The sequence below is a fragment of the Lonchura striata genome, chromosome 2 (genome assembly GCF_050655825.1).
Source record: "Lonchura striata isolate lonStrDom1 chromosome 2, ASM5065582v1, whole genome shotgun sequence".
Lineage (NCBI taxonomy): Eukaryota > Metazoa > Chordata > Aves > Passeriformes > Estrildidae > Lonchura > Lonchura striata.
The window spans coordinates 119,515,173-119,537,335 of NC_140704.1; the positions used below are offsets into that span (position 1 = coordinate 119,515,173).

The 22,163-nt window shown below is 38.1% G+C and overlaps 1 protein-coding gene across 1 annotated transcript in view; it reads right to left on the bottom strand.

The window, feature by feature from the left end:
- NSMAF (neutral sphingomyelinase activation associated factor) overlaps nt 1-1,050 on the bottom strand; it is a 37,887-nt gene extending 36,837 nt beyond the window's left edge. Inside the window, exon 1 of the mRNA XM_021555666.3 lies at nt 888-1,050. Within this exon, the coding sequence (XP_021411341.3) occupies nt 888-940 (53 nt within the window). The 5' untranslated portion in view covers nt 941-1,050. The remainder of the gene's footprint in view (nt 1-887) is intronic.
- Nucleotides 1,051-22,163: the final 21,113 nt, after the last annotated feature.

Genomic DNA, 22,163 nt, shown 5'->3' on the forward strand with positions numbered 1-22,163 from the left:
AACAATAAACAGTGCTGTGTAACCAGCAGAGACCTGCACCAGGAATTTGCGCAGGGCTCGCAAAGGACCAGCCTGCTGTTTCCCTGGTTCCCGCTGCAGGAAACAACTGGGAATCCCTGATCCCCCCCCAAGAGAAGGTGGTGTCCTGCTGTGTGACCCATGCCGACCTACTGCTCTCACAGAGATTTCCTATGTGGAAATATTAGGCTTGCAAAAGATTTTGAAACTTTCTGAAAGACAGATCCAGGTAAACCAGGCAAAAGAAAGTGGGACACTACCTAAAAAGAAGGGAGTAAATTCAGGATACACTCAAGCATGTGTGATAAGCCTCCGTTGTACGTTCAGAAACAAAACAAAGACTACAGTCAACAAACAGGAGCGCGCAAATTGAATTAAATGCTTTAAAGAGACAACACAGAGTCTGTAATTCAAGGGCTGACAGTACACTGACTACAGTGTTCAGGGGGAAAAAAAGGAAAAAATATCACAGCAAACTACAACAAACTACAGAGAAACACAGCTCCATGCCACAAGCACAACTAATATACAAAAATCCACAAGACGCTATTTTTCATGCAGTTTATGCAAGGCAAGCAGCGCTCCTATTTCCCCAGGTCCTTTTTACACCCTTTTCAGCCTTAGCTCGGGGGAACCCTCAGCCACCGGATCCGAGCAGTTACAACAACGAGGGCAGCGCAGCACCCGGCTCTCCCGGCGCTGCGCCGCGGCCTCCCCGGAGCCCCGCGGCTCCGCCGGGCCCTGCGAGGGGCCGGGGCCGAGCGGGGCCGAGCGGGGCCGAGCGGGGCCGAGCGGGGCCGAGCGGGGCCGAGCGGGGCCGAGCGGGGCCGAGCGGGGCCGAGCGGGGCCGGCCGGGCAGTGCCGCTCACCTCTCCTTGGAGTACAGCTCCCGCTCCAGCCGCCGCCTGCGGATGAAAGCCATGGAGCCGCCCGGCCGAGGCGCCGGTGCCGCCGCCACAGCAGGCCGGGCCGGGCCAGGCCGCGCCTCGGGGAGGCGGGGAGAGCGGCCGGCCGCGGCCGCAGCCGGGCTGGGAGCCCGGCCCGCCCCGTCCGTAGCGCCGGAGAGGCGGGGGAGGCGGCTCGGAGAACAGGCCGGGGAGCGGCGTGTCGGCGCCCGCGGTTCTGCGCCCTCGCCGGGCTGCGCGGTCTCTGCCCTTCGGGGCCTCCGCGGCGCACACGGAGAGAAGCTCACGCTGTGTTACACGGTGAAACAGCTTCATTACGTGGACTAAAATACAAGTTTTAAATGCAGTGCCACTGCAGTGAGGTCATTGTGCCCGTAATGCGTGTGACAGAAGCTGTCCGGGCAGGAGGTGTGTTCAAAGCCTAGAATCACAGAATACGCGGAGTAGGAAGGGATCCAAGTGCCCGCCCTGCACAGGGCATCCCCGAGAGTCGCAGCACACACTGAAAGCGCTGCCCAAACGCTTCCTGAGCTCCGTCAGGCTCTGTGGGGCTGTGACCGCTTCCTTGGGGAAGCCTGCTCCAATGCTCAATCACCCCTTGCTTGAAAAACCTTTTCCTCATACTCAGCCTAAAACTCCCCTGACTCAGCTTCATGCCGTTTGTTCAAGTCCTGTCATTGCCTAGAAAGACCTCTATGGAAAGAGGAGTTAAGTAAAATCTCTTACTTTTTTGTGAAAAATTCAATTCTTTGAACTGCCACTGTATCACAGAATCACAGAATAGTGAGGTTGGAAGAGACCTCGAAGATCATCAAGTCCGACCTATGCCCTAACACCACAACTAGACTATAGCACCAAGTGCCAAGTCCAGTCTTTTTTTAAACATATCCAGAGATGGTGATTCCACCACCTCCCTAGGAAGTCAATTCCAGTACTTTATTATTCTTTTAGTGAAAAATTTTATGCGTTTACAGACACAATCTCTTGTGCAGTAGAAAAATTTTGCTTTTTGCCTAATAAATAGGCAAATAGGTTTGAAAAATGGATTCATGGAGAGGATATAATTTTTACATAGAAATTAAAATAATTACTGGCTTCTAGACCTCGAGAGATTGTCTGATGTACTCTGCACTCAGATGGATTCAGGTATGTGTTGATCAGTGTTACTCAAATATTTTCAATTTGTGGACATAAATATAAGAACTGTTGTATTTGCAGAAGGCAGGTTTACTTTGTCTTTCAGAGCTCTCTTCAGGAGTACTTGACAGAATTTAAGGAGGCAACAGATCACAGTTTGAAAACCACTTCTATCATCTGCATGAACTACATCTCTAACCAATTTGTAAAAGCACCTGTTCGGAGAAAATCTGCAACATTTGTGTATAGCTTGTGCAAACTTCTAACAGCATCTGTGGATATATATTTATCCAATAGCCAACCTGATTTTTCTTTGCTGCATTCCTTGTCATATTTCTAGTGGGGCTTGGGTTGAAAGGGACCTTAAAAACCATGTAGTTCCACCCCTCTGCCCCCACCATGGGCATGAACACCTTCCTCTAGACCAGATGGCTCAGGGCCCCATGCAGTCTGGCCTCGAACATTTCCAGGGATGGGGTATCCACCACTTCTCTGGGAAACCTGCTCCAATGCCTCACTACCCTCACAGTAAAGAATTTCTTACATCTAATCTAAACTTTCTCTCTTTTAGTTTGATGCCATTACCCCTTGTCCTTGTCACTATATGCTCTTGTAAATAGTCTCTCTCTGTCTTTCTTGTAGGCTCCATTTAGGTACTGGAAGGACACAGTTAGGTCACTCTGAAAGCCTTCTCTTCTCCAGGCTGAAGAATCCCAATTGTCTCATCCTTTCCCCAGGGCAGAGGTTCTCCATTCCTCCAATAATCTTGGTGGCTTCCTCTGGACTTGTTCCAGCAGGTTGATATCCTTCCTGTGTTGAGGACCCCGCAGCTGAATGCAGTACTTGAAGGTGAAAAGTATTTATGTGCCTCACATGTTTTAATAAATATTTTGTATAAATATATACTTATTCATATAGCTGTTTATATGTGAGGATATGTATCTCATCCTCTCATAGACTAAACATTTTTTCACTTTTCTTATAGACTACACTCATAAATGATTTATTCTTCCAGCTTTATTCTGCCTTCTTTCCAGTATGACTTTTGCCTTTTTCTTAGGATAGGAGGCATCAACACCAACTAGAGTGCAGTAATTATGCCCCATGGGTTACATATGAGAGGAACATTCATCAACACATTCCAGTAAGCACTTGCTTGTCTTATTGTGACAGAAATGTCTACTCAGAACTGATTCTAACATAATGCCATCTAGTTCTCTACTTTTTCTCTTATATATGTAAGTTAAGTTCTTCTCAGGTATAATATTTTGCCTCAGCTGGGAGGATTTAATCTTGCTAATTTTGAACATTTATCCCAGTTAAGAAAATAGTTTTGAAATTTGATACTGTCTTCCAGCTCTCACAGTGGTGAGACTGAGATTTCTAATCTATCTATAGTCTGTTGCATCTTGCAAATGACTAATGCAAATAGAACTGAATAGAACTGAAATGACAACAGATCTTAACGGGTTCTTAGTGCAGGTTCTCTCCAAGTTTGATTTTTGTAAGCAGCATACCAATTCTTTGGTGCTTTCATGAAAATTATGTTGCTTTTGCTTTTTTTTTTTAATGGAACTGTAATGGGGCAATGTCTAAATGATACTAAACTCAAGACCTATGATACTTATTGTTCCTCTTTTTATACCAAATCAGTGAAATTGAGTGTAAAAAAAGGGCATTAGGGTAGTGTGAGAGCATCTGTTCCTGGCAACCTAATGGTAACTTCTTAATTGTGAAATTTATTCTAGATTATTCTTTGACATCAAAATAAATATGGATTGCTTTAGACCAGCTTTCCTTAGATAGATGAATTTTATCCTTTTCTTGTCTCTTTAAACCTATATAGCCTTTTAGCAATTCAGAGATTTTTTTTGATATATTATTAAGTAAATTTCTTTAGGCCCTATTAACTTGATTACATAAAATTTACATAGGTTTTAGCTCATTCCTTCTTTAAGCTCTATGGTAAGATAAATTTAATTAAGTATCTGGGCACTTCTAATGTATTTCCAGAATATTTTCTTGTTGCATTTTATACTCTTTCTTACCTGTCACTCATTTTGTACTGTAGGCTTTGTAATTTTATTCTTTTATTCATATTCTTTTATGTTACCCTTCAGTTATGTCCCCTTATTATGACTTCTTTCTTCAAATCTTTGAAGAGCTTTTAATGTGATGTTAATACAGTCTACTTAAGCTTCCTTTCCTTCCTTTTGTTCACATCAAGATAGCTTGCTATTGTATGTTTAATTAAAAATGAGCCTATTGTTCTCTGCAGAAAATCTAGGTTAGCTTTAAATGACTGAGCTCAGGCCTAGACTCTACAGAAAGGAGGTTAATTAACTCATATAGAATGGCATGCTGTTATGATGAGCCTGCTTTTAGTACCTAGACTAGCTTGATTAAAGCTAGCTTAACTATTTCTACATAACAATGCAGTCCTTAGTTGGCAGTGCTGACATGCTTTTTCTTCCTCTTTTGTGCAGAGTAGGGAAGTCTATTTTGGTCAAATGTGTCATGATCACTTTCACTCGGTTTGTTTTCTGCCTTTAAAATCGGAATGAGCTCCTTTCTACTTGCCATGCAGTTCCAGTTGGTAAGGCCTCTTGTAACTTCCTCTGTACTGTGAAGCAAAAGTTTATCCCTAAAATACTACAATAACTTGATGAACATTTTGTGTCCTGCCATATTGTTCTTCAAACTGGTATTCAAATGATTGAAATCCATTGTTATCTCATGGGCAAGTGTGTTGAATACCTTCATTAGTTGCTCAGAATACATCAGAAAAAACACCAACTTCCTCCTTTTGAGTACAGCTGTAGTCTACTATGAAAAATAGACCTGAATCACAATGTCATTTTGCTTCCTCCTTTTAATTTTGACCAGGAACAGTATCTTTTCTCTCTTCCTGAATTCAATATGCATTGAATCATCATCCTCTGATTTACTGTGCCCATTTTCCCTTGCATTCTTATATACAGCTATCACTCATGATATGCTACCATATCTCTGGGGTACTCATAAAACTGTATTTTTTCCATAGGCTCACTGGATCCCTGGCATTTGACTTCAAATATTCCAAGTTGTTTTTAATTTTTTTTCATTTTTTGTTTCTGGCAGATATTCCCCATGGTATTTAACCACTAAAGCTTTGTCTTTCAGATATCTAAAAAGCTTCATTAAATAGAATGCTGAAGTGTTTCTTATCAATCCATTCAATTCTATTGGGCATTTTTAAACATGTTCAGAGTAGGCTTAACCTCAATTGTTGAAGTCAATGGTGAAGTTCCTGTTGGGAGTATAAAAGACTCCCGAGTGTAGTTCAAGGATTCATCTAATAATATATTTATTCTGAATGGTATGTCAATAGCCAACCTATGACACATTAACCAAAGGCAAAACTACTAAAGAGTACTTTAGCTTATTGTTAGTAGAACTAGTCAGAAAACAGAAACATTTTTAATGGGGAAAAAAAACAACATTCTTATCTCTTGTTACAGTGACATTTAAAATATTTAATAAGTTTGCATTTTTGTAAAGAAAGCATTTTTTGAAAGAAATGAAGGAATAGTTTTGCTTTCAGGAGAAGTTTAGGATAGACTAACTTTCTGCAAGGTAAACACTGGCCCTAGTTTTCTGTCACACACACAGTCTTTTCACTATGTGCATACTTAGAGCCTAGAATAATAAATAAATCCTTAACTGGTACATCTTGCTTCCACCACAGTAACAATAACAAAATCAACAACAATTAGATGTGCACTGGCTTACTTGTTGCCCTGATCTGAGTGAAAACCTGGAGATAACATGCAGAAACTCCACTAGATTAAAAACAATCATGTAAAGTTTACCCTCATGATAGAATGGCCAGCTCCATTCTGAACATATTTAAACTAGTTTGCAATCATCTTTCTTGTACTAAATTCTGCTAAGATTTTTTGAGCTAGTTGTAAAGTCAATTTTTAAGTGTACACAGTGTGTGTTTGATTTAAAATCAATTTTAATTAAACCAATTTTTATCAATGAACAAATGTGTAATTCACCATTTTCCATGGAGAAAAAAAATAATCCTAGAGGGAAATTTAAAGTGTCAACGTTTAAAGATGTTCTGTAAGTCAAATTGTAAAGGCAATGATAACAGAAAATTGTACAATTATTTTACATGTCAATAGTGAAATCCTTCTAAACCACACCCATTCTGAAATACAGTACTTGATTATAAATTGGTTTGATTTTACTATTCCTTGAAGGATTGCATCTCCTTCAGGTCTCTGTACTCCTTTGCTAATATTATTAAGCTGATTTTCATAGGTTAATGTTTCTAGAATTTGAGGGATGGATTTTCAGCCATTGGTTTGGTGCACACTGCATATACAGATCCCTGCACTTCATTTTGGAAGCATCCTGAAGAGGACTCATAAAATAGGGCAAAGTGCATGGTAATCCAGAAATAGTTTGGTACACTTTTATATTTCAGCAGTACTGAGAAAGAAAACAATACTGATTTAGTCTCTTTAAAGACATGTAAATTTTAAAGATCAGAGACAAATTTGTAACAGAAAAGAATATATTTACTTTATTAAAACAGAATTGGAACACACGTGAACTATATGGAAAAATATAACTGCCCAATGTGTTCATCGAGTAAGATACTCCCACACCCCTTCAGTGTTCCAGCTACTTTATGGAGCTGATGACTTGGCTTCCCTCCAACACCCATACATACTTCATGCCATTAGATGCATGAGTCACTCTGCTCTGCTGTAGAGCTGCTAAATGTGATGCCACAAATGTTCATTTGGATGAGCCCTTGAGTCATATTTCAGTATAGCTGGTGTTTGAAGGAAAGACCTTTTAGTAAGCTTGTTACATATAGTCCACAGGACAATGAAGCTGTAATTTATATCACAGTAATGAAAATAAGCATGGATAGTGGTGGTGAGAGAAAACCTGAAAAGTCCTACGGTAGGAGAGAGCATCTATTAAGGATAGATATTCTATGCAAAAGCAGTATTTAATAAACTTTACAGACTAAATACCAGTTTCCATTTTATCCACCACCATAACATATCACTTAAATGTAAATTTAAAATTTAAAAGGTAACTTGTATTGTCATTGGGTTTTCCCTCATTTTGAATGGGCACAGTTAAGTTGTTGGCAGAATATTATTTAGCTGAAGAATACATTGTTTTATTCCCTTGCTCATGAGCAAGTTCATGTGACTTGATGTCGAAGAATATATGTGTATAAAACACAAAGGGATGTTTAAATCCCACTTTGTAAATGGTAAAAATCACAAGTCTCCCTTTTTTGGGCTATGGGTTCAGTGTTCTGGCAGAGGGTGTTTTTCTGAGATGTAGGAGAGTGAAAATAAAGCAGAAGGATTGAGATGCAGAACTAAACTGTTTAATTTGCTTACATAGTTGGCCTTTAAAACTCTTAAAATGTTTCAGCGAAGACTATTTTAAATACCTATATTTTTTTTGCATAGGTAATAGTCCCAGATGTGTTAGGCTATTTATGTTGAAGCTGCTTCAACTCATTGTCCAACAGCATTCTTGCTGCAAAGAAGAACAGAAGAATGATATTCATGCTTCCATTTTAATCAGTAAAACAAATGCATAATTCAGATTAATTTTCAGACATGTATATGAGTGAATTATTTCTTTGACATATATTCTTGTGCATTGGTTGACTTTATTCCACTTTCCCTAAGCCAGAAAAGATAAAGAGCAAACCTATGTTATCATAAGTCCTATCTAAAAGCTAAGACTTGTGATCAACTGAGGAGATACAAGATGGACACAGCTAAGGCCTGCATAAACAAATTAGACTGTTTTCATATACTGAAGAACATACAAAAATATATAAAGGCCTTTCCTTCTTCTTTCCCAACTAGAAAACTTGGCATGCTTTGTATGAGGTATAATAGAGAAGTCCTATGACTATATTTCTGAATGTAACATTTAGATTTTTTTTCTAAAGTGGAAAATGCTTTATCCTCTGTCACCAGAAATAGAGTTATGTGTATTTTTTATAGTAGCTGGAGAAATGACGAATATAAAGAACACTTCTATTCAGAGCAGTTGTTTAGAACAGAACTTCTTCAGGAAATAATTGCACTTGAAGCACTAATGATGAATTTTTCTCATCTAAATTTAGCCAATATGCAAGTTAAGCCTTTAGTCTAAGGTAGTGTCCCATGTTTCTACTGTGCATCATGGAGAGAGATGGGTGATTCACTGTTCTTACCTTGGACATCGCACCTGGGGGGAATGGATTGCTTCCTGTAGGATCTCTGCTCACTCTGGGGAGCACCCAGATGACTGTTGTAGATTAGACATTCAATTTTAAGGTACAGCTACTACAGCTGAGTAAAATGAGCCATGTCTGCATTATTTGTTAACAGCAACCCCAAATCTGCCCTGTAGATTAAACTTACCCATTGCCATATTCACACATATGCAGGAGTAACTTTTGCACATTTTCAGCATTTCAAAATCTCTGTGACCATGGTAATCAGACATGCCTGTATAGGCTGAACACCAGGCAGCATTGTGGAAGGAAAGTTCCCTGGACATGAAGGACACTGCTCATATAGCTGTTTTGTAAGTTGTGCTTTTAATTGTGGTGGAAACATATCTGCTATCAGCTGACTGGTTCGAAGGAGAGAGAAAAAGCAGTCTTTTGCATTTATAAGGAGCAGAGGTGAAATTCTGGGGTTTTGTGTTTTCTGAAAAATTTCCAAAACCAAGCTAGAGCTTCTGCTCAGTACTCATAAGCATATGGTAGTTTTTACAGGATCACATTTAGAATTCCCACTTGGTATGATATGAAAAAGAAAAATGCAATATTTGATATTGCTGCCTCATTATAATAGCTTGACTTCAATAGCCTTCTGTTCAAAGAATTGGAACAGAATAGGCTGTGAGAAACTGCTTAGGACTACATCACTCAGCAGTATGCAGAAAATAAATTGAACAGCTCTTCATGCTGTATGCCTTCCGATACTTAAGTTTTTTTGAAATTCCTAAAGTGAAAGACCATTAATGGAAGAAGTTCAAGTTACCTGATCTCTTCTTTTAAAAGGGTATTGGAAAGATGTTTTAGACAATGAAGGAGTATTTGGCTTGTCGCTCTTGATGGTAAACATTAAAGACTTCACATGCTGCAAAGACATACTTCATGTACCCAAGAATTTTTAGAAGTCTAAAGCAAAAGGCACCTATTCTTCCTCTGAGATTTTGAACCTGAAATCCATGCTTCAAAGGAAGCATGTATGCTCAGCATCTGAAATGGTCAGGCATTAAAGGATACAGCACTCTGGTTGATAACTTAAGCAATGAGCTGTGGTGGTTTCAGAAGAAAGGAACAGAAGAAAAAAGACAGGAGTATGGTTTTTCATCACGATATGGATCACCGTATCTATGTCCTACAAGTGGCTGCATTCTTTTAGCCAGTTGTACCTGTGTGTTGGGTGGTTTTGACGCTGGTAATTTTCCTTCATCTGACTGTAATGATTTGTTACCTCTTTATGTAAGAAGAAAGTTATTTCTCTGGGAGAAGGACCATCTCTTGTTTGTTATTTGTATAATATGTGACAGGATATTGTGGCCCATGACATTAAAACAATTACAGCAGTTGACTATATTAGTCACTGGTGATGGCACCTTGATGATAAGAAAGTCAAGGAAACCAGCAAGACTCCAGAAGTCTAAATTAAGTGATGAGAGCATAAGCAAATGGCATTACTAAAAGGAAACGTTGTGATGGACAGGGTAAGATTCTACTAGTCAATTACTGACAGAATTTGACTGACATTCAAGTTTTCTTCTACTCTGACCAGTGTTTCTCAATCAATCACAGTACCAAAGCCTTTCCACAATTTGAAAGCTTATAATTTAGGAGAGATGTTTAAAGGAATTGTATTTTTAAAAAATGTATTTCAATTTTTTTTGTCAGAAAATGCATATATCTTTGCAACAGGCATTTCTCTGGTCTGTGCTATTATTTGTGCTCTTGTCACTGTCATGTATCTCCAGATATTGAAAATTTTTTTCTTCCCACCTTTTTTCAAGATATTTAGGAAGTTTTAACTTATAATTTAGTTTAGTTATAACTTAGTTTTTAACTTATAAATTTTTATAATTTCATAGGAAAGTCAGAAACAAACCATGAGGAAGTACAATGAATAGACAGGAAGTTATCGCACATTTAAATATGCTGCAGTGTCTAAATATATGAATACTGATTACACAGTTCTCCTGCACTGAGGACACTGCCACCCAACACAAGAAAATACTCTAACAACTAGGAGATCTAAGCAGAACTTTCAATTTTTGCAGGGTTTTTCTAATTGTAAACCACAAGCTCTTGTGAAATAACAGCACCACAAAGGTTTGTTATTGCTTATATTTCACCAGAAGCTGTAACCACAAGTGCCAACTGTCAACAGAAGACACAGGAATTAATTTGTAAAGGAGGAGATGCAACTAACTATCAAGAAAATACTTTTACAAAATCGCCAGTGGTGCTATTTCTGCTACTTGGACTACCAGGTAACAAATATGATTTGTAGTGATATTTTGCTCTGCTCTCAACCACAGCAAGCCCTGACAGACCAGTAACCTTGAAGCTTGTTTATTGCACACCAAGGCATGAGCAGGGACTTTTAAAACATTTCTATTTATTGTCCTGTCTGTGGAAGCTCTGCCAACTTCTCCCTTCACTCTCTAGTGTGTTTAGTAAAGTGTTTGCATTGCTTTTCTTCCAGTTCTAGGCCTTAAGTTTACCTGGTGGCTGATACACATGTCTGTCTTCTGCTGGGAAATCAATGTGATATAGCTAGGACAAAACAAACTCACTCCACCTAAGATTGATGCTTCTGAGATTGTTTCCATCCTAATAAATCAGAAACCTACTATCTATTCATCTTCTACATTAATGAGCATTTGAAATGTATTTACGTTTATTTGAGATGGACAAAATATGGAAAGATAATTTCCAGAAATATTTTTTTAGAAATTTACATTACCTATGTTTGTATGTGCAAAGTTTGATCATACAATAAGTGGACATATTAAAACATAAACATTTTTCTTGGCTCATTCATTTCAATCCATTTAAGATTCTTGTGTCTGACAGAGATAGCAACTGCATTTTAAAAAACAAAATAAAAATTGATACACACAATTTATGATGTCCTTCATTAAAAAACCCTCTATCCAAGCCTTTGGATACCACCACACAATAAAAAATGTTATGAGTTTTCACCCTGGAGACATCTCCTATTGAGTTCTACACAGCAAAGATTTCAGCCAGAGGTGAGTGAAGTGCTTCAGACCTTATAAACTGTGAAAACAGAGGAGACCTTGAAGTATCAATGTGTGGAGGAAATTTTGAAACTAACTTTGGAATTTTTACTTAAAAAATTCACTCTTGAAATGCCCTAAATGTAGATGATAAACTGCTTGTGAATCTATTTGCCTGTGCTTATATTGAAAGGAAAACATATTAGCTTTCTTTAGGAAAAAAAAAAAAAACAAAACAGAAAAAAACCTGGAAAAAAATAGGAGTGCTGTTTCATATTTTTGGTCACTTGATGGCACTAAACTAACACTGTATACATATTAATCACCAATAACGTACAAATATTCTTGTGCTAGTGTTGTGTTTTCTTTTTTTAAGACTTGGCCTGATCAAAGTTCTTTGTTTGGTTGAGGGCAGATTTCAGACACAATGAAGATTAAAATAAACAAACATAAACCCAAGAAGCAGTAGTGAAATCTGGCTGACTGTGTTCCATCTGTCTTGTTAAAGTTCATGACATACTACAAATACCACAGTAGAATGGAATATGTAGCATTTCCAAGAAAAAAAAAAAAAAAAAAAAAAAAGGTCAGTTTTTCAATATAATACACCAAGGACCAAACCAAGACTTCCAGTGTAAAATCTGAGAGAAGTATCTGCAAACTTTGGACACTAAAGTCTGTGTCTATCAGGTGGCCAGCCACATGAGGCAGAACATGTGGATGTCCTGGACTTTTCTCAATGTCTTTGGGAAATTGTGAATATTTCAAGGCTAAATGTTGGGTTTGTTGTGTGAATTGGAAGTGAAGCAGGGACAACTTTGCTTGGATGGTCTCAGTCATATAATAAGAAGCCTCTGCTGTGATACATGTGTGAAGAAAGGATTGCAGGGGCACTGTGTCTCCTAATAAAGGCATCTCCTCACAGACAATCCAGCAAAATGTCTGTATTGTATTTAATTGTACTGAAATCTGAGAAATCCTCAGTTAAATTGACCTTTTTGGGGGGGCTTTTCAGGATCTAAGAGAGTAGCAAGGGAGCATTTTTATTTAATTGTTGGAAGATTTGATCTTTCAACATATTTTCCTCTTCTATGAGGGAAACAAAACCACATGTTTTTAACAATCTTCACAGATCAGTAACCAGAAATGCTTTTTTTTTTGGATCAAGGAACATATTTTCTCCTGATAGTGCTTTTTCTCTGGATTTTTCAACACAAAGTTACTTGCATTTCAAGATCCAGTTTCAGTCCTACCTGTACTTTGGTTCTTCTAATTTCCTCTGTGCAGAACCTCATAACATCCTTGTGGTCCTCCTGAGTTGCTTTCCCCTTCTTCCAAAGGTCATGAAGTCTAATTTTTTTCCTCAGTTCCAGCCAAAGCTCTCTGTCCAGTTAGGCTGGTCTTCTTCCCCACCATCTTGTCTTTTGGTCCATGGGGACAGCCTGCTCTTTAGCCTTTAAGATTTCCTTCTTGAAGAAGGAAAGTAGCTCAGTCCAGCCTTCCTGAGCTGCTTCTTCAGGACTGCCCTTCAACCCATCTTTTATACAGGCCAATATCTGCCTGCTGAAAGTCCAAGGTGTCAGTTCTGCTGGCCACTTTCCTAATTTTGGGAACTGAAAACTTAATCATTTTGTGGTAGCTGTGCCCCAGATGGCCTCCAACCATCACATCAGCCAGCAGTCCTATGTTCACAAACCATAGGTCCAGCTGTGCATTCCCTAGTTGGCTCCCTCACCAGCTCTGCCAGGAAATTTTCTTTCACACACTCCAGGACATTCTGGACTATTTCATTTCCAGCAGACATCTGGTAAGCTGAATTTCCCTATGAGAACAAGGCCTAGCGATTGTGAGACTTCTGCCAGCTGTTTATAGTATATTTCTTTTGCCTCTTCATCCTGATTAGCTTGTCTGTAGCAGAGTCTCACGAGGATATCTGCCTTGTTGGCCTTCCCTCTGATTCTTTCCCACAAACACTCAACCCTATCAGCACCATCATTAAGCTCTAGACAATCAAAACCTGTGCTATGTGTTTCCATTCTTACTGCTGATTACTTTTTCATCTATGTGCAGTATGAGAAACTTGGATGGTACCCATCCTGAAAGGGCAAATATCCATTATTTCACCACTTCTGGAAGGATTTATGTGAAGGATTTATGTGCAGGCTTTTTTCACTGTGTTGTGGTTTGACCACTGAAGAGATAAGGCCATGACAGACTTCACTTTCTCATGTACTCATAAGCTCCTATCTTCAATTATTCTGCAACTACTGAGAAATAGATCACAAATAACAGAATATTCTGAGTTGAAAGGGCATTCACAGGAACCATCAAGGCCAACTCTGAAGGGGCTGAACCAACAAGCTTTGTGTTATTAGCACACTGCTCTAACTAACTGAGCTAAATAAATTTAGTATTTTCTGTGAGTTTTTTTCCTTACAAAGAGTTCAGTTAAATGGAAGATTTTCAGCTTTCTAGCCAAAGAATCCATTGCCAAAATTTTGGTTGCATTTGTCATCTCATATGGTCTTAACCATGATAAGCTTAAGGAAAGGAGTTGCAGAGCACTGAAGCAATTTCCACACTATGCAAAACCAATTTCAGCTCTCCTTTCTATTCATGAAAGTTAATGGCTTTCCACAGGAGGTAAATGAGGACAGATTTGGCTATCTTGGTTTAAAAAATACCTTGTTTTCATGGCTATCTGCACTAAATTTAATCCAACTACAACAAATGAATCTGTTCACAAAGTTGGATAAATGTGAGCTAAGCTAATATAAGTGGTGTGAAATGTCACCCTGTTCTATGCAGTACTGGTCAAATAGTATTTGAACTTCATATGAAAGTATAGAAATACATATTAAAATCTTCTAAAAAATAGTAGATGAAAGTGTAGTTTTAGATGCATGTCTTCTTTACATGATAAATAAAATCATAGGATCTCAAATTTGAATTTGCAAGCTTGCTGCCAGAGAAGCAAAGAAGAAAAATGAGGAAAAGCTCAAGAAAATGTCCTTTCAATATCGCACACTGTCATATAAATTTTTTATTATTACATTTCTTAGTCTCTTGTGCTTCGTATACATATGCTGGAATCACATAGCACAAATCCTAATTTTTTATAGACCTGGTAAAACATCATCATAATTTTAATTGCATGTGAAGGTTTGATTATAGTTGTAGCATGCAGCTCAGAAACTGGCCTCTCCTTATGTTGCTGTTTTTCAAATGATCTTTTGTTCATGCAGAATAGAGTTGGTTTTACTTCTATAAATTTCTAAAGGGTTTTAAAAACATTGCAAACTTAATCAGTCTGTAAAAATTTAAATCAAAAATCTAGCATTCAATGACAGAGCTGCTAGAGGGAAACTTAGACAGAAACTTAGTAGCTCTGTCTGGTGGAGGGGTGAGTGCACCACCTGAATGGCATGGGCACTGCTGCCTTCCTTGTCTCTGTCTCTATGGAACCTTATAACCCCTGCTCAAACAATTTGGATACCATTTCTACCTGAATAAAAAGGAATAAAATGCAGAAATGGAAGCTCCTAGGAAGACTTCCCATGTCCACTCACTTCAGTGCTTATCCCTTTTAGCCCTGATCAGCCTTTAGCTACCTAACAGGGCAGACTCACAGCTCTGTTGCATTCAGTTCTGTCTTCTGTCTATAATTATGTACACACAGTTAGAGTAAGATGTATGCATTTGACAAATCTAAAGCCTAACTAAGTCTTTAGGTATAGGCCATTCTGTTTGGACAATATGCAAATGAAAAGATGAACCTTCCCTTCACAGAGCCTACTAATTTTCAAAAATTCACGAGTTATATTTTTAATTACAATAGCTTTTTAAAAAGGCATTGAGTTACTACAGACAAATTATTAGTTCATGAGTCTTGAAGGCTGAGTTGAATACAAAGAGAAAAAAATGTTGTGAAGCCAGATACTAAGCTAATGCAACATGATATAATTCTCTTAACATTAGTGGAGTTCTTCTGATTTACAAAAACAGAGAATCTGGCCCATTAAAATATAAAAATAAATCTACAAGTACCTACTAAATTTGACCTTTGTACTTTGAAATATAAAGCAGACTTTTTAACCACAGGTCTGTGCAGTCCTTGGTTAAAATCCACTGGGATTAAGACATATTATTTTTGGGCACGGAAAAGTGCTAATATTGTTCATTGAAATAAACAGAAACATGTTGTGAATTCAAAAGAAAAATTAATAGAATTTAAAAAAAATAAAATAAAAAAGCCTGTGGAGTTCAAATAAATCACATTCTTTCAACCCAAATTAATATCTGTGTGCATGAAGATCTGCTCAAGAAATCAGATTAATTTCTCTGGCTTCCCTTATCACTTAAGTGTGGTAAAAAGAGCAAAGTTTTCTTTCCATTCATTGGTAACAGCTCATGCTCCTCTGAATCTCTCAATTCCAGTCCTGAATAATGAGTGAAATTTTGGAAAGATTTAGTCTTTAACAAGAACTGTGACTACAGTTGTGTTCATTGCTGGTGCAGTATCTTGATGATGACCACCCTCTCTCCAAAGGAAGCCTTCGCAGCTTCTGTGCCTCTTGAGAACCCCTGTGCCCTGCAGCCTCTTGTACAAACTGCCTGGGAGGCTGTGGGTTCCCAGAGGAGACCATGGCAGAGGGCAGACAGGCACAAAGCCTCTCTAAAGATTATGGAATCAGAATCAATTAGGTTGGAATAGACTCTTCAGACTGTTGAGTGCAATCATGTAACGTGCTACTGCCAAGCCCACCACCACTAAACAATGACTTTGAGAGTCCTACCTTGAGTGTCATATCTATGTACAAGTTTTTTATATAACTCCAGGGATGGAAACACAAGCGTATCCTAGCAAATGTTATACAGGCAAAACAAACTGACTTCCCAGATCGTTAATCACAGACTGGGCATGTTTATGAGACCAAGAGAGCTCCAGAATTCAGAGCTGAAAATAGGTCTGGCTTTCCAATTATCATGGGTTAAAATTGAAAAAATAGAAGTTTTGACTTTCAGTCACCAGTGGAAATTGAGAATAATTAGATCAAAATTAATGGCCTCATTTGGAAAACTGACCAGAGGATGTTCTCACACAAATAAATGCACACACCCAAATGCTGCACTCTTGAACCACTGGAAGCCAGGAAAGTGTGTAACACCCACCTACCCAGCTACATAGCAAGAGTCATAGAGAAACTCACACTCTGCTCAGCCAGTAATCTGTATGAATACTCAGTAGCCTGCTGGCATGATTTTGTCCTGTGCATGCTCTGCCATAAGATCAGAGTCAGATTTGGGGTTTGGAGGCATTAAAGACCCATCCCAAAAGGGCAGTGTCAACAAGCGTGACAAAACTTGGTTCCCTCCATCCTCACCCTCCTCCCTCCACAGTTCTCCCAAACTGTGCTAGCAGCTTTTTAACTTCAAACATATCAGCAGATCAAATCCAAATTGTGTAACCCTTATTTTATTTTCATGCAGCAAAAGCACTGTTTTGATAAGTTGCAGTGCCTTCTGTATTACAGTGAACAGTGTGAGAATTCACAAATATGATGATAATTGGATGTTAGAGCCTCAGACATACCACACTGGCCTGAAGGAGACCTGAAGGACAGGACATACCTGGTCTAGAGAGGATCAAGCCAGGCCACCTCACTTCAGAGCTAGAGAATGGTCCCTGAACAGGTGTTGTTTGGCAGTTCAGCCACAGTAACAACCACTGCAGTATCAGGAACAAATAATGGATGTTGGTGTTGCCAAGTAACATTTCTGTGAACTGAAATGCCACCTGACAGAATACAGCACGTACAAACATAGGAAAAGCCTTTATCCTGGTTTAGGCAATCACATCATGTAAAGACATAAAAATAAGCCATGATATCAAAGTATAAATCTGGCATGCACTTTTCATTACAGTAATTCTTTAAAAAAATATCTCTCTTAAAATAAAGTCCTAAATATTTAACAAGCACATCTCATTGATATGCTGTATTATGCCTAGCAAACCAGAACCCAACAATAATAAAACCCAGTGTTTTATTGGACAGAATGCATAATGCAAACTTTTCCATCTAGAAAGGTTCCTTTTTTTCTCACTGGGATGAAGTAAGTATATGAATAATAAACTAGGTGGTATCTGTAAGAGACCAGTGCTCTTTCTTTCTTATGTAAGTTAGAAAGGCAGAAAAAACAAACAAACAAACAAACAAAAAAAAACCCAACAAAAACCCCCCCAAACAAACAGGAAAAGCATCTTCTAAGTGAGAGATGGCTGTTTTTGAAAACATTAGGTAGGAGTACATTTAAGTCCAGGTAGTCATTACTCAGCTATGCTCACACAATTCTTATTGCCTTAAATGTGTATTTAGTGGTGATCTGTGCACTACAACATCTAAATATTCATGTTCTGTTATTGAGAGTAAATATTCTTGAGACAGAAATCTCAAGGCCCACTATAGAAAATCCTCTTCAAGCATAGCTGGAAAAACATTACAAATCCTGGGCCTAGAGAGATCGATAACATCCCAGCAATGAGAAATATATATTCAGAATGGCCTTTAGATTGGTTTCCATTGTTTTCTAGTCTAAAAGGGTCAGATTTCCTTAGGAATTTGGAATAAATCTGACCATGGGCTTGATCCTCATGGAACAATTTAGATGAAATGGTGTTGACATCAATACAGAGTGAAAGTCACATTTTGTCAGTGTAAGGACCAAAGCAAAGGCTCACTAAATCTATTAGATGACTGATTTGGGCAATAGTTTGGCTACTTGCCAAGTGTATATGTGTAAATGTGCTTAGAAAATGATGAAATTCTGTTTGACATTTTATTTAAGATCTTCTGCCACATTGCACAAAAACTTTCTTAGGACTGCTATCTGCTCTCTCCATCTGCAACCTGCAAACAGCATGGAATGTACACAGAAAAGTGCACAGGGAAATTAAACTTCCTGATACACTTTCTCCTCTCAGGGATAGATAAATATGTCAATTTAAAAAAAGTATATTAGCTCCTAAAGTTAAGCACCTGAGTTAGTGTAATTTTAAGATTCTTAGTCCTGGTTCCCCCAGTGAATTTGAGAAGAATCGGTGGTACTCTCTAAGGATTAGGTGACTGGTCCTTTATTCACTGGATTTTTAAAAATACAAACATGCTTCTCCACTGCAAGATGGCTCACTCTTTTGCAGATTAAGTATTCATAGCAGATTGTGCATTCCTAGCAGATTGCATTTGGCCTTCAGTTATCGATTACAAAAGCATGAAAGCAAGTGAGTTTACATACATAGGTTTAGCTAAAATAACAACAACAAAAAAAATCTTTCTTAATCTGGTATAAGGCAGTAAATGTTAACTTAAATAATTTCCATTTGCCATATGGTCTTCAGGTGATTTGATGTAATTCAAAACAGGCATTCAGTAGCCTAATGGTTTTAGTATACCACAGATGTGTCATTCCCCTGAAATATATTTTTAGTTTGCTTCTGAGGCCTTGATTCTGCTGGCATTAGAAGTCCAATTACAGAAGCAAAGCAAATTCCAAATTCAGTCCACAAGGCTACATTATCAAAACCCTCTCCACTGGAAAAATATTCATGTCAGGCTTGAAATACCTTAATCATATTTCTCTTCATCACCCAACACAGTATATGAGGATATGATGTAGAAGAGCTAGAAGCTACTGAGGAAAAACTCTTGCCTGTTTTGTCCAAGTAATTTCAGAGAACTGTGAGTTGAGCTTCGGCTCATGGGGTCGCAGTTTTAACATGATTATGTACATGCATGACTAGCACCCATACTCGAGTGCACATACTGCAGATTTTAAGTCAGTGGTTCCAAACACATCTTAGTTTGTTTTGTTGCTGTGTCTAAAGCTGTAATGATAGCTCTGTGAGAGGCTTTAGGGAAGAGGTTTTTTTTTTGTTTGTTTGTTTGCTGCTTTGATTTCTTACAACAACAGAAATATTAGAAATATTTAAGTTCAGATGGGAAAATTCTTAAACTGAACGACTGAATGACTATGTATTCATATTCTGATGAAGTTTAGATACCTGTGAAATATGTACATAAAACCTTGGGTGAGCAAGTCTACTTTACTTTGTTCTCATTCAACCATATGGATCAAAGGTTAGTGTAGCAGGCATCATAGATGGCAATCCCCTTAGCAATCCCCTTAGAAAGCATGTCTTTTCATTCAGTTGCTTTTCTCAGCATTGTATCTATTACATCTAGTGTATACTTCAGATGACTTTGTTTTAAATTACTGGGATTACTTCAAATGACTGGAACAATGACAGAGTCACTAGTTCTTGAAAGGATTTTCAGCCTCCTTCTCAAAAAGCTTCCAGAACCACCATTAGCAAAGTGGGACTTCAGACATATGTCTCACCAGGGGCAGCAGTATATACTAAAGTAACTGCAATGAAACTGAACACTGTTTCTAACCTTTCATAAACGAGATCACAGTTCCTAGTTCAAAACAGGTGAAACAATAAATATGGAGTTTGAACAGAGAAAGTTAAATTGTATACAGAACTACTTATTACATAAAGAGCAAAAAATTGTATCGCAGACATGTTGCTTCTTGCCAAGCTCCTGTTGGTGTTCCAAGAAAATTAATAACTGATCTACTATTAAATGCTATTATTTTATTACTTTCTTGAAGCTTTGATCAAAAATAGATATCTTGAGTGTCTTGAATATTTCTGGTTCTTTTGAGGATTTGCTGTAATGTTAATCTCCACAGTGCAGTTGTGTTAACACCTTCCTGCTGCTAAACCAAATTTCACCTTCAGACACAGGGGGACTGAATTTTTAGACAGGGATAATCCAGGACTCAGCAGCAGTGGATTTTGGAAAAGTGAGTGAAATATAACCCAAGCTGGGCTGACTCGGTTGGCAGGCTGAAGCTGAGACAGCTTAACAAGAAATGAGTCTTTAAAGATCCTGTGTGTTGATACTTCAGGAGTATGTTACTTTTTCTGAAGCTTCCAAGGGGCTTTATGAAGACTAGAAAATGTTATTTCATAGCTGCAGAGTAACAGACTTTTTTCCTTACAAAAAAAAAAGGACATCCATCTCAATCAATTCTCCCTCATCAGCTACTTTGACAGGAATAATCATTGGACCTATTAAAATGTCTGCAGATTCCTCTTTCTTCATGAGTACATAGAAATTAGAGTTGAATGTTTGCTCATGTATTACAAGTTACAGACACTACAGTGCTATGCACTGTATAGGACTGATAGATCAATAGGCAGGCAGATAAACATGGAAATGTTTTCAAAAGTTGATGCCATCAGTATGTGTATGACATCAATTAGATGTGGGTGAACTTCTCCTCAGGCTGCAGGTAAGGGATTGCTTGGATGAGGCTCGACTATCAGAACTGCAGATTGTTCACTAGATAAGAGCAATTCCTGAAGGACACAATGGAGGTGAAATCAGAATTCAGGTATTTCTATAGCTATTGCAGATGAGGAGGGAATTTTGTCCAGTTAGTGGTACCTCAGCTCTAGTTACAGGAAAAAACTGCTATGGTGGTCCATTGGCATGGGAGTGTAACTTTTCCATTCAGCTCTTAGAACAGTTCATTATGCTCATACACAAAATAACATAATCACAAAATCTCAGAATAACCTGAGTTGAAAGGTACCCACAAGGATCATCAAGTCCAACTCCTGGCCCTGCACAGGACCATATATATGCACATATATACATATACACAATACATAACAATGTGTTCTGTGCCATCCTCTGCTTGGCAAAAAAAGTCTTAGCAGAAATTCCAACTACCAAGTTTATTTTGTGTACATTGTTTGTGCAAAAAGAGTTCTTCCATTTATTTAGTTTTTGAAATAACAGATTGTCATTTAACTTGAAAAGCTCTTTGGCTATGCCTACCTTAGCAAATATGCAGATGAATCCAGGAGTGGCTCTGCAGACATTTTAATTATATACATTTCAGAAGCTGTTACTTTGGGTTTATTCTATTCTGATCATATAGGCTGAATGCCTGTCAGTAACTGAAGAGCACTAGGTGTGCTGCAGGAGGGAGTTTATTTGGTTTTTCATTTGTTTGTTTTGGGTTTTTGTTTGCTTTTTCTTTTTAAATAAATTCTAGAAGTATCCACAGTTCTCAGTATCTAACCATTACCCTTTGATGGGTAATGATGGGTGGATCTCAAGGAGCTTTGTAAATCTTTGCAGCTTCAGAGTGGTTGAAATAAGTGCTGTTATCACATTACAGCCAGGCAAAGCAACATACTGAAGTATTGCATAACTTGCCAACACAGAAAGTCTTTGTTTGAACCAGGTGTATATGCTATGTCTGTTGACTACCAGCTAATTTTTAAACTTCTCTTCAGTAGTTTAAGTACAGCATCTTTCAGAGCAACAAGCCACTATAGCTTTGTACTTCAGCCTGTGCAAAACAGTACTGCTCATCACCTAATGAACAAAATGGGCAAGAAATAGCTAGGCTGTATATCAGATTTGTTCTTTGTGGTGATATGATGTGAAAGCAAATGCCAAACACAGCTAAAATAGAATGGTATTTCAGTCAAACCACATTTACCTTGTGTACTCTGAATATCTATGCAATGTGCAGGGTTATATAAATCAGGCATGCAACTTGAAAGCAAAGATATTCACCAGCAAAGTGTAGCAACTGTCATATTTAAAATGAATGAATAAAAAGAACCAGACTGGGCAATAAAATAACACAGATTTTCAACCTCAAAACCAGCAGTGACATACCTCTGATTTGCACTTTTTTCATAAA